The sequence below is a fragment of the Oncorhynchus tshawytscha genome, linkage group LG23 (assembly GCF_018296145.1).
Source record: "Oncorhynchus tshawytscha isolate Ot180627B linkage group LG23, Otsh_v2.0, whole genome shotgun sequence".
Classification (NCBI taxonomy): Eukaryota; Metazoa; Chordata; class Actinopteri; order Salmoniformes; family Salmonidae; genus Oncorhynchus; species Oncorhynchus tshawytscha.
In genome coordinates, this window is record NC_056451.1 from 21,834,854 (window position 1) to 21,847,053 (window position 12,200).

Sequence of the window (12,200 nt, forward strand, 5' to 3'; positions counted from 1 at the left end):
GGTCTTGGCTGATTTCTTTTGATTTTCCCATGATGTCAAGCAAAGAGGCACTGAGTTTGAAGGTAGGCCTTGAAATGTATCCACAGGTACACCTTCAATTGACTCAAATGATGTCAATTAGCCTATCAGAAGCTTCTAAAGCCATGACATCATTTTCTGGAATTTTCCAAGCTGTTTAAATGCACAGTCAACTTAGTGTATGTAAACTTCTGACCCACTGGAATTGTGATACAGTGAAATAATCTGTCTGTAAACAATTGTGGGAAATATTACTTGTCATGCACAAAGTAGATGTCCTAACCAACTTGCCAAAACTATAGTTTGTTAAAAAGACATTTGTGGAGTGGTTATAAAACAAGTTTTAATGATTCCAACCTAAGTGTATGTAAACTTCCGACTTCAACTGTAAGTTTGCAAAAGTGCATCTGGATGTTCCACAGCGCTACTGGCAAAATATTCTGTGGACAGATAAAACTACGGTTGAGTTGTTTGGAAGGAACACACAACACTGTGTGGAGGAAAAATGGCACATCACACCAACATCAAAACCTCATCCCAAATGTAAAGTATGGTGGAGGGAGCATCATGGTTTGGGGCTGCTTTGCTGCCTCAGGGCCTGGACAGCTTGCTATCATCAACGGAAAAATTAATTCCCAAGTTCATTAAGACATTTTGCAGGAGAATGTAAGGCTATCTGTCCACCAATTGAAGCTCAACAGAAGTTGGGTGATGCAACAGGACAACGACCCAAAACACAGAAGTAAATCATCAACAGAATGGCTTCAACAGAAGAATATACGCCTTCTGGAGTGGCCCAGTCCTGACCTCAACCCGATTTGAAATGCATGACCTCAAGAGAGCAGTTCACACCAGACATCCCAAGAATATTGCTGAACTGAAACAGTTTTGTAAAGAGAAATGGTCCCAAAATTCCTCCTGACCTTTGTGCAGGTCTGATCCGCAACTACAGAAAATGTTTGGTTGAGGTTATTGCAGCCAAAGGAGGGTCAATCAGTTATTAAATCCAAGGGTGAACCCTGTACTGTGATTGTGTACACGGTCTGTTCAATACATGAACACGTATAATTGTTTGTGTGTTATTAGTTTATTGTTGTGACCTAGATGAATTTCAGATCAAATTTTATGACCAATTTATGCAGGAATCCAGGTAATTCCAAAGGTTTCACATACTTTTTTCTTACCACTGTACATATTCTCTCAATATACTACTGTATACACAAGGTAACAGATTGCAAAAACACAGTTTGATTTTAGAAATCGGTTGATTTAATGTTATGTGCTGACAAGACAGAGAGATAAGTATAAAAACTGACACAGCTTAACATAAACATTAGCATGGCCAATTGTCTATCAGATACAGTAATAACCGTGTGAACAGAGTACTGCTCTGTACTCAGAACAAGGGAAAAGGCAGTTCATAACATTGAATAAATATGCATCCAAAGCAGATCAATGGGCCAATAATAGTTAGTATAAAAATAGAGAATATAAGTATTAAGTTATGAAAACACCTATTCATATTAAAGCTAAACATTTGGATCACCCAAGCATTTTTCATTTCCAGTATATAAAACTATTTACAGTAAATCCATGAAAGACTGATTACACAGGAGTGAATACAGTTCAGTCCAGACCCATTTTATCCCAGCAATCACTCAATCACATTTATTTATAAAGCCCTTTTTACATCAGCAGATGTCACAAAGTGCTATACAGAAATGCAGCCTAAAACCCCTAACAGCAATCAATGCAGCACGGTGCCTAGGAAAAACTCCCTAGAACAGCAGGAACCTAGGAAGAAACCTAGAGAGGAACCAGGCTCTGAGACTTGGCCAGTCCTCGTCTGGCTGTGCCGGGTGGAGATTATAAGAGTACATTGCCATTAAGGACAGATTGTTCTTCAATCTGGCCTAAAGCAGACTAAGATTTCTAAAAAAGGAAATTATAAACAAATAACTATTAAAATTATACATGCACCAACACTACAAACTTTATCAAGATATATAAAATAGAGAATATACATAAATATGCGTGGAATTTGACTTTACAACAATGTTTTGGTACCACCCACAGGTGGAAAAATAAATGACAACAAATACAAATAAAAATAAATGTGGTTGATAATGACTATTTCTTAATAGGTTACAGTATGTACAAAAAGCTTCTGGTTGGTCTGTTAATTATTATAAAATAGAGAGAGGTCTGTACTTGACAGATAACAATCACAGTCCAATTAACTACCAGGTAGAAACAAAAACCAGATGTGTTTTAGGCCCGCCATGACCATGACCATGATTGGGCAGCCCTGGTCTATATCCTACAGTGCACATTCACCATTTTGATGCTTCATAGAGGTGACAGATGAAAAGGTAGTCTATAATATTTAGAAAAATATATAAAATCATCAAAAAAGCTTAGGCTTTCAGCTTATTGCTGAGGATTCCTGAGATGTTATGAGCACCCAATGAAGGAATACCCCTCTAATCAGGCACTGATTTAAACCTAGTTCACCAGGTGGGTGTAATTCATTATCAGGTAGAAAAGAAAGCCAGCAGGCTCCGGACCTCGCGGGGTAAGAGTTGAATACCACTGGAATACAGTATCACACTAAACTAGTCAATGTGCAACAGACTGTCTAGCAGGCCTATTCTAGACACTTCAGCAATATAAATAGACTACTTTTAATCAGCGGATTACCCTAAACCAAAACACACTGGCAACCCTTAGGGAAGTGCCTGTAGCAATATTTGCTAAATGCCTGTTTTAGTATATTCCTTGTTTACTTCAGTGGCAATTCTACCTAAGAAAGTTACATAGAGGAAATCCCCAAAACTGATTTTCAACAAAAATAAGAAAAAGAAGTGTACAGCAATTAAAAAATGATAATGAAACAAGATGTGCTCCCCGCTAACCCTTCAAATATTTTGTCAAACTATCTTAACTGCGCCTCACCCACACCTTCAAAAACCTGCATAGACCCATCGTGATTGGCTCAAAGGGAAAAGGGCAGTTTTACCTCTCCCTCTCCAACCAGTTGGTTTAGCTCTTCACAGCCCCCCATGGCTGCAGAGTGGCATAAGGCATGATGAACTGCGGGGGTGGCTGGGGCAGGACGTAGTAGCCGAACGCTGGGGGAGGCGGAGGCGCGTATATTGGGGTGAGGAACACAGGACCCTTCTTCTTGTACGTTGTGGGCCACACAGGGGCAGGGTGGTAGTAGTACTGCTGAGAGGTGGGATGGAGCTGGAGAGAGAGCGAACAGAGGGAGAGAAAGATCTTAGATAGGATTCTGATTATAATTCATCTTCATATCAATAATCAGATAGTACTTAGAGAGCACTTCTTCTGTACGTGTAGGATCTGGTGCTAAGTGAATCCACGTGTCCACAGTGCTACATTGCAGATGTCAGAGAGTGAGATGTGGTACCACATTAACCTCTCTGGTGTAGGGGGCAGTATTTTGACATCCGGATGAAAAGCGTGCCCAATGTAAATTGCCTGTTACTCAGGCCCGGAAGCTAGGATATGCATATAATTGGTAAATTTGGATAGAAAACATTCTAAAGTTTCTAAAACTGTTAAAGTAATGTCTATGAGCATAACAGAACTGATAAGGCAGGCGAAACCCAGAGGACAAACCATCCTAAAACAACCATTTTCAGCTTACCACTATTTTCAATGGCTAGTATTTTAATAATAAGGCCAAATCCTCCCAGATTGCAGTTTCTAGGGCATCCACTAGACTAGTCTTTAGAAAGAGTTTCAGGCTGGTTTTTGAAAAAAATTGTAGTTTTTCTAGGTGGCTCCCATTTTGGCTGTAGTGTTTCCAAGCGCGTGGAGGAAAGGGCGTTCTTTCTTATTTATCTCCGGTAATGAACATACTATTCTTCGTCTTAAATTGTATCGTTTATTTGCGTATTAGGATACCAAAGGTTTGATTATAAACGTTGTTTGACTTGTTTGGAAAAATGTATTAGTTTATTAGTAACGTTTGGGATTCATTTTGTATGCATTTTGATGGAGGGAAACTGAGTGGATTATTGACTGAAGTGCGACAGTTAAACTGAGTTTTTATGGATATAAAGAAGGACATTATCGAACAACAGGACCATTTGTGATGTAACTGGGACCTTTTGAAGTGCCAACAGAAGAAGATCATCAAAGGTAAGGCATTTTTTATATCGCTATTTCTGACTTTTATGTCGCACCTGCCTGGTTGAAATATGTTTTTCATGCTTCTGTATGTGGGGCTCTGTCTTCAGATAATCGCATGGTTTGCTTTCGTCGTAAAGCCTTTTTAAAATCTGACACAACGGCTGGATTAACAAGAAGTTAAGCTTTACTTTGATGTATAAAACATATATTTTCAAGAATGTTAAATATTTGAATTGAGCATTTTTGAATTTCGCGATTTCAGGGACGCTACTGTCCACGTACCCTAGAGAGGTTAAGGTAATGTAGATTAACAGAAAAGTTCTTACCAATGTTTTGGTGACCTTCTGTTGAGCATGCTCCACCCTGAACCTGTCCCGAACCCTGGGCATCATGGCAATCACACAAGGTATGCCCTCCACCTTCTCTTTCTTTCCCTCCTTCTCTTTCTTCTCCTCCTCATCTTTTCTTCCCACCATCTCTCCATCCTTCCCCTCGTCCTCTGTGTCTGTGTCACTGGAGATAGTAGAGCCACAGTCAGACGAGGTGGCGGAGTGGTAGTCGGACGTATCCAGGTCGACATCTTTGTCTCCTTTCACATCTTCCTCTTCTCCTTCTTTGAAACGAGCTACTGTGAAGTACCTGCAGTTCTCCCCTGACCTGTGAGAGAGGAAAGAGAATACATTTGTTTCTGTAACAAAACCTATAGACAACCTTGTAGCCCTTTCCTGCAGTCAAATGTCCTAGTGGCTTCATGGGTAGAATGTTATTAATATAAAAAGCCGCCAAAAATTGGGTTTAAAAAAATATATATTTCAGTCTTCTGTGATGTATATAAAGTGTAATATTGGGATGCAAACTCTAAATTGAATACATTTCAACTCTATATCTGATATGGAACAGGTGTCTTATTTTTTAAGCCCATAACCATATGTGTGAGGTGTATACTTTTGTTTCACAATAGATTTGTTTAAAATTACCAAGAAACACTCTGTGTGACCCTGATTTAGCCCACTGAAGTAAAAGGTTGAAGGGTGTAACAGTTTCACTTGTATCAACCCATCTCACTCGGGATCATTTCCTCACTGTAGTTGGTCTCACCCTCCTCCTACCGTAACTTGATGAGTCATCACATAGTGGGCAGGTTCGTACAACACATGCATCATGATGATAAATATGGTACCTCCAGAGAGCTGACTGTATGACTGTACAATGAATGATGAATGAAAGCCTTCTTCCTCTGCCTTCTGTCTCTGAGACTGAGTATGTCACTGTCTCACTGTGTGTGTATGTCTGTTCACGTGTGAGTAACATAGTGTGACTCACCGTGCGCACACCTCCAGTGGGTCGATCCACAGTGCAATCTCACATGGGAGGCCCAGCTCGCTGAGTTTGAGCTTGCTCTCCTCACACGCCTTCAGCACCTCCTCATCACACGGCACCCCCTCGCTTACCCTGATGCACCTAAGAGGGGTCAAAGGGCAGAGAGCTGTTCACCTGTACCAGTAAACTTATCCTCATATTTTTGTCTTCTCAGAGACATCCCACATGACATAACAACCCAATTACTTCCCTTCTTTAATATTTCACTTCCCTTGTTGTTTACCTGAATGCCTGTCCTTTGTTGGGGTTGTCGGGGTACCAGTGGTCTTTGAATTTGTTGACCAGAAGTTGCCGCAGCTTTCCAGCAAAAGCGTCAGCTTTGGTGCCATCCAAGCCACCCCGCTCCACGGCTAGGTGTCTCAGGAAATTCACCCCGGCGTTGACCTCTCTCTTCATCGTTTCTGTGAGGAAATAGGTGCAGAAAACATTAGTCTATCCTGTAAAGCTACTCAACTCATTGAGAAGATTTGAACCAACTGTATAGCATGGGAAAAATATTCCAAAACTACAGCGTGTGTACAATTCACAAGCCACCACCACTATCAACAAAATTATTTTCTCAGTTTCTCAAACCCTAGAATAGCCCTATTTCACAGTCTGCCTTTCAATCTAATGTAGGGCAGGAGGAAGTCAGCTCCTCGGATAAGACCACTTCCTAGAGTATTTAGCCACTGTGTGTTTTCTATTATCATTACCTTCAGACCACACTAGAGGTATATGTTCAATGTACGCAAGTCAGACTGGCATTCTGTTGTTGAAACAAACTGGGAGCCAAAGGTCGTAATTTGTATACAGGCAAACAAGATGCAAATAGACTCATAGGCCATGTTGGCATATGAATATGTCACATGCTTAAAACGTGTCAGATTCAGGTACAGACCAAAGGTACAGTATGTGCCTTCTGATCAATTCAGTCTGTTTCTTCTCAATAGTGCCAGACAGTGTCAGATTGACACAGGGGAGAAGGAACAGTACAACCCCTGCCTACAGTACAGGTCAAAGAAGTGTAATGTTTGCCAGCTTAGCAGAAACGCTGAGCCAGTGTAGCTGATTAGCCATCATGAAACTACGTATGTGAGGAGTGCAAGTGTGTTGACGTCCTGCTCTGGTTTAGTCGAGGTGCGAGGGTTAATTGGTGTTGTTAGTGTAGACCTGACATACAGAGAGAGTCAGGGAGAATCTGGAGAGAAAAAAACACTGGTTGCATCAGCTTGAGGAAGGCGTGACAATTATATTCCACCTTAAGCATCTTCCCGGAGGTGACAGACTTTGTCTGGTGACACAACTATGTACTAATGGCATTACGTAAACTGTTGAGCAATTATACAGAAACAATTTGTTTCTATAGGTCACAAGTGAAGAAGTAAGTTAATATCCCTTAAGACCAACATAACAAATAGCTTTCCCGTACAGTCCCACCGGGCACAGATGTCAGTTCAACATCTAGTTTTGATTTACATTTGGTTGAGTTTCAACTAATGTGAATTCAATGTGAAATCTGAAGAGAAAAAAAATCACGTCATTGGATTTAGGTTAAACGTTTGGTGGGAAAAAAAGACAAAATGCTCTTACGTTGACGACTTTATGCAAATCCAATTAGTTTCCCACGTGATGACATTGTATCAGCATTGATTTTGGTCGTTGAAATGATTAGGAAATAACATTGATTCAACCAGTATTGTTCCAGTGGGGTAGGTTCAGTGAGCTTATACAGTTTGTAAACACATTGTAACTCATATTCATTACATTATTACTTCACAATATTGCTTTCAGATGCTTTTGATGATCACACAGTACTGTGATTGTATCTTAGTGAATAACAGAATGCAGTTTTCATTAGGACTCTACCAGTACACGGTCACAAGTCCTTGAAGAACTCAGTGTGGCTCAGGATGTTATGTCAACTCTCTCCCTCTATCTCTCTTTCACATAAACACACGCAGACAGACACAGATGCACACTACAAACAGTACCCTCAGTCTGAAGACAACTCTCTACACCCAGCTGATGATGGTTTTTCAGTTAGGATTTCCTGTTTCAGATTGCTGGCATAACTGAAAAGCATTTGCAGGTGGTGCCTCTAGTCTGCACTCTTAAACTGCCTCGTCCCACCATTGGTGGAAAGAAAGAATGTTAGATAGGCAACAGGATATTTACAGGGGGGGGGGGTGACAGAATGGTATTCCTTTTTACCTTCGGGGTGTACAGAAGAAGGGTAGACTATTTGGTTATACATGTGATCCCGTCTAAAAATGTGACATGGACCAATTTCAATGGACTGAAAAACCCCAAAACCCAATAGGAATGTCAGTGAGACATGGCTGATGTAATGACCTTAATTTGAGCGAGTTTGCTACAGCAGGAAAATAATCCTGCATCAACAGGAAATGTGAATTATTATGTGGATTATAATTAATGTATGTTTCTGTAGGGGTTGATACATTTTTTGTAAGGGAAAATCAAGTCTGAAATTTAAAGTGGAAACTATAAACTTCAGAAGCCTTTTTAAACCTCAAAAACACTAAGTTTAAAATGTCCTGTAGTGCAGAACAGTTCTCCTGCAACAGGGTGACCAAATGAAGATCCTACATCTTTGCAGAAATACAGTAACAGACTGTTACAGACAGACTATCGACTCATCACATTGTTCTGACTGATTAGTTCCCAGTCTCACCACTTCTCTAACTTCACAGACACATAATGTCTTTCAGTCTAATAATATCAACCACAACTATCGCCACATGTTTGTTATTTTTCAGACTGCACAGCAACATATAGATGTATGATCTTAATTTGGCCTGTATTGTCACAGCAAGATAATCCTGCAGCGACTGGATTGGAAGTTTAGTCCATAATGTTGCTCGATCGGTGGTTAGGTTATTAGCTGACCGAAGGTAAGCTACATGAAAAGTATAATATTGTTAATATAACTGTGTGTTAGTGTGCTACCCTGTATTTCCTGCGGTGCATTTCAGCAACAACAGAGTGATCAAATGTAAGATTCTACAACGGTAGAGCCATTTCTCAAAAGTGTAACTAACAGACACATATTTTGCCCACTGCTGTACATCACTGAGGACATTGAGAGGCAAATTGAGAGACATGAGCATCTCTGAACTTAGTAATGTGGTTCTTGTGCAGTATCTAGGCCAGGTCATGTAATGGCAAGGGTTATCAGGTCAACAGGTGGTGAGAAGTTTCATTCTGTGTCGACACTCCACTCCACTCTGCAGTCTAGTGTGAAACCTCTTACAGCTGAGAGAGCTGACCTCATGTTAGATGATGGCCCAGTCATTTACTGGTTGCCTCATCTGTCATCATAAACTTTGCATATTAAAGTGCCATTATCGCTGTCATGACTAAATCATTCACTACCTTATTTAGACTGGATTGATGTGGACGTTGCTCATGATTAGATTAGAATATGTTAGGACCACTGAGACCAGAATTAAACATCTTCCTGTCTATAAATGACATTTTTTCAGTTAAAAAATGTAATGCCATGAACAAATCTGCATTCTGCTAAGACCCTCATCTATGTCCTAGATCTGTATGTCCTAGATCGGTGGTTCCCAAACCTTTTATAGTCCCGTACCCCTTCAAACATTCAACCTCCAGCTTAGTACCCCCTCTAGTCAGCACACTCTCAAATGTTGTTTTTTGCCGTCATTGTAAGCCTGCCACACACACACACTATACGATACAGTCATTAAACATAAGAATGACTAAGTTTTTTGTCACAACCCGGATCGTGGGAAGTGACAAAGAGCTCTTATAGGACCAGGGCACAAATAATAATATGATAATAATCTACAATTTGGCTCTTTATTTAACCATCTTACCTATAAAACCTTATTTGTTCATCGAAAATGGTGAGTAACTCACCACAGGTTAGTGAGAAGTGTGTGCTTGAAAGGATGCACATAACTCTGCAATGTTGGGTTGTATTGGAGAGTCTCAGTCTTAAATCATTTTCCACACACAGTCTGTGCCATTATTTAGTTTTCATTCTAGTGACGGCCGAGAATCCACTTTCACATAGGTACAAGTTAAAAAATAATTTACAGAGTATAAATCCAGTAATGTACACACCAATGGTGGCACTTTAACTGGGGAGGGCAGGCTCATAGTAATTGCTGGAACAGAATTAATGGAATATTTGATACCATTCCATTCACTCCATTCGTTATTATGAGCCATCCTCCCCTCACCAGCCTGCTCTGGTACACACACTTAAGGTTAAAATAATACGTTTTGAGACAAATTATATTTTTTAAACACAACTGAAAACTTCAAGGAGTTGGTCTGATGTGACGTTATTGGCATCCTCTCTTGCTTGAGGGAAAATAGAGGGCAATAGAGGACATCAACCACCCGAGCCACGGCCTGTTCACCCTGCTATCATCCAGAAGGCAAGATCAGTACAGGTGCAGCAAAGGTGGGACCCGAGAGACTGAAAAACAGCTTCTATCTCAAGGCCATCAGACTGTTAAATAGCCACCACTAGCCGGCTACCACCCAGTTACGCAACCCTGCACCCTAGAGGCTGCTGCCCTATGTACATAGACATGGAACCACTGGTCACTTTAATAATGTTAGCATACTGTTTTACTCATTTCATATATATATACTGTATTCTGTATATACTGTATTCTAGTCAATGCCACTTTGACATTGCTCATCCTAATATTTATATATTTTTAAATGCCATTGTTTTACTTTAAGACTTGTGTGCATTGTTGTGAACTGTTAGATACTACAGCACTGTTGGAGCTAGGAACACAAGCCTTTCACCCACAATGACATCTGCTAAATATGTGTATGTGATCAATATAATTTTATTTGAAGATGAAAGCCCCCCCCCCCCCTACACATGTTTGATGTCATGACATACCTGGACCTCTTATTGAGATGTGCCTTTTGTAATAAATCAGGTGATAAATAGGTGAAAATTAACCTGGTTGTGTCTTTAAGTCAAGTCAGATCTGTAGGTGAATTGCATTTACAAGCAGATCAACCGTTCCAGAAGCAGAGTCTTTGAGTGACAGGACACTGTAGCCCATTGCCTCTAACAGACAAAGCAGTAACACTGAGGTGTTGGTATTGCCGCAACCCCTGTATTGATCTTTGTGTAAAGACTGAGACATGACCTCTCTACAGCCCAATAACAACATACATGTCAGTCAGTCCATGTTGTGCAAGGGTGAGAAAGTTGACATGGTGCCCCAATAATGTGAACCAGTCCACCTAGCCTAACACAGTTCCATAATTTATATAATAAAATGAGTGAACACTGGCAGTGAGAAGCTTCAGTGTTATAATTTCTGTCTGTATTTCTTTGAGACCAGTTAATTAATAGCTGTTGTATAATATGGCTGCTTGGAATATTATGGTTATAGCGCAGTAATGTTATAGCAGCATATACAGTACATTAGATTGTTGGCCCATGCCATGTGGTGAGTCTTGTTGATAGCAAGTTCATGTAAATTGCAAGAAAACAGTTGAAACTTCAGATCTAAATGAGTGGATTTGAGTGTCCTATAGCCCGGCCACGTGCTTCCTGAGCCTATGGAAAGAGTCCATACTGCAGAGATTGGATACATTGTAACACTTGAACTCAAGTGATTGCTATGATGTAACTTGTGAATAACATTAAATGGTTATCATTTAGAGATCACACATCCTATAGGCTACACGTCAAACAGATTTCAGATTGGGTTTTCCGTTCAGCCGTGTTTTTTGTAATTTTCCGCGTTGTGGTGGCGACTTTGTTTTTACCTCGTTCGAAAACATTGAACAGGGGAGTGGGTTCTCAACGCGGAAATTCCCCCATATAATTGGAAATTCAAAAAGTTTACTTGAATAGATTCTGCGTTTATCCTAAAGAATAAGTTTACATTGTTTAAAATATACAAACTTCAATAATATTCCGATGTGGGAATAAAAAAGCTAACAACAATTAAACTAGGCTACAATTAAATTATTACATGCTACAATGATTGACTTGGTGAGTAGGCTGTTGTAATTGCTGTAATTTCTAGTCATTAAGCAACATTTTCCAAAAATAATAAATACATTTACAACGTTTGTAATAACCAAACAATAACAAAGTTATTTAAATCACACGTGAAAAGATCCCACATTTTGTTTACAAAATTATTTTTCAATCACATCAAAAGGTTGACTTACAAATATGGTAAACTTCTCAATATTTCTCCCTTACCTGTATAATAACAGCAGTATTTTAAATATCCAGTACAATGACAGTCTCTATTTCCTCTCTATATTGCTGTGATCAGACTACTTGTATAGTTATCGGCAGATGTTGCTTCCTTGTTCTCTTTAGTACAGTCAAAGCGATCCACGTTCCTGGTTTTGAGTTGGTCTTTGGGAATATCTCAATTGCGACCTCCTCGCGTCCTCTCTCTTTGTCGTCTTTTCTCAAAACCCATTGGATGAGAAAGCAAGAGGTCCCGCCCCTCTGACCCTCTCCTCCAATGGGTTTTGATAAAGAGACGAAGAGAGAGGACGCGAGGTATCTGCAATTGAGGTTTTCCATCTGTTGCGTAGGAGGATCTGGTGCAAGCGAGAAGTAACACCGTCAATATGACTCACTTCCTGGTTCAGTGCTATGAGCAATATGC

At 40.0% G+C, this 12,200-nt stretch overlaps 1 protein-coding gene across 1 annotated transcript; it reads right to left on the minus strand.

Annotated features, from left to right (window-relative positions):
• Window positions 1–1,264: 1,264 nt before the first annotated feature.
• Window positions 1,265–11,936, minus strand: LOC112222757 (maternal B9.15 protein-like). The gene is made up of 5 exons (XM_024385498.2): window positions 11,780–11,936; window positions 5,780–5,957; window positions 5,500–5,637; window positions 4,503–4,833; window positions 1,265–3,264 (listed from the first exon to the last, which is right to left on the minus strand). Exons 2-5 carry the CDS (start codon window positions 5,950–5,952, stop codon window positions 3,061–3,063), a joined length of 846 nt encoding a protein of 281 aa, XP_024241266.1. The 5' UTR covers window positions 5,953–5,957; window positions 11,780–11,936; the 3' UTR covers window positions 1,265–3,060.
• Between the last annotated feature and the right edge of the window lie 264 nt (window positions 11,937–12,200).

What these genes read in the sequence shown, in the direction of transcription:
- LOC112222757 (XM_024385498.2), bottom strand. Translation starts at nt 5,952, where the DNA reads ATGAAGAGAGAGGTCAACGCCGGGGTGAATTTCCTGAGACACCTAGCC. An exon ending in AACAAAGGACAGGCATTCAG is followed by an intron (nt 5,638 to 5,779) that starts GTAAACAACAAG and finishes GACCCCTCTTAG; the next exon opens with GTGCATCAGGGTAAGCGAGG. An exon ending in CCACTGGAGGTGTGCGCACG is followed by an intron (nt 4,834 to 5,499) that starts GTGAGTCACACT and finishes CCTCTCTCACAG; the next exon opens with GTCAGGGGAGAACTGCAGGT.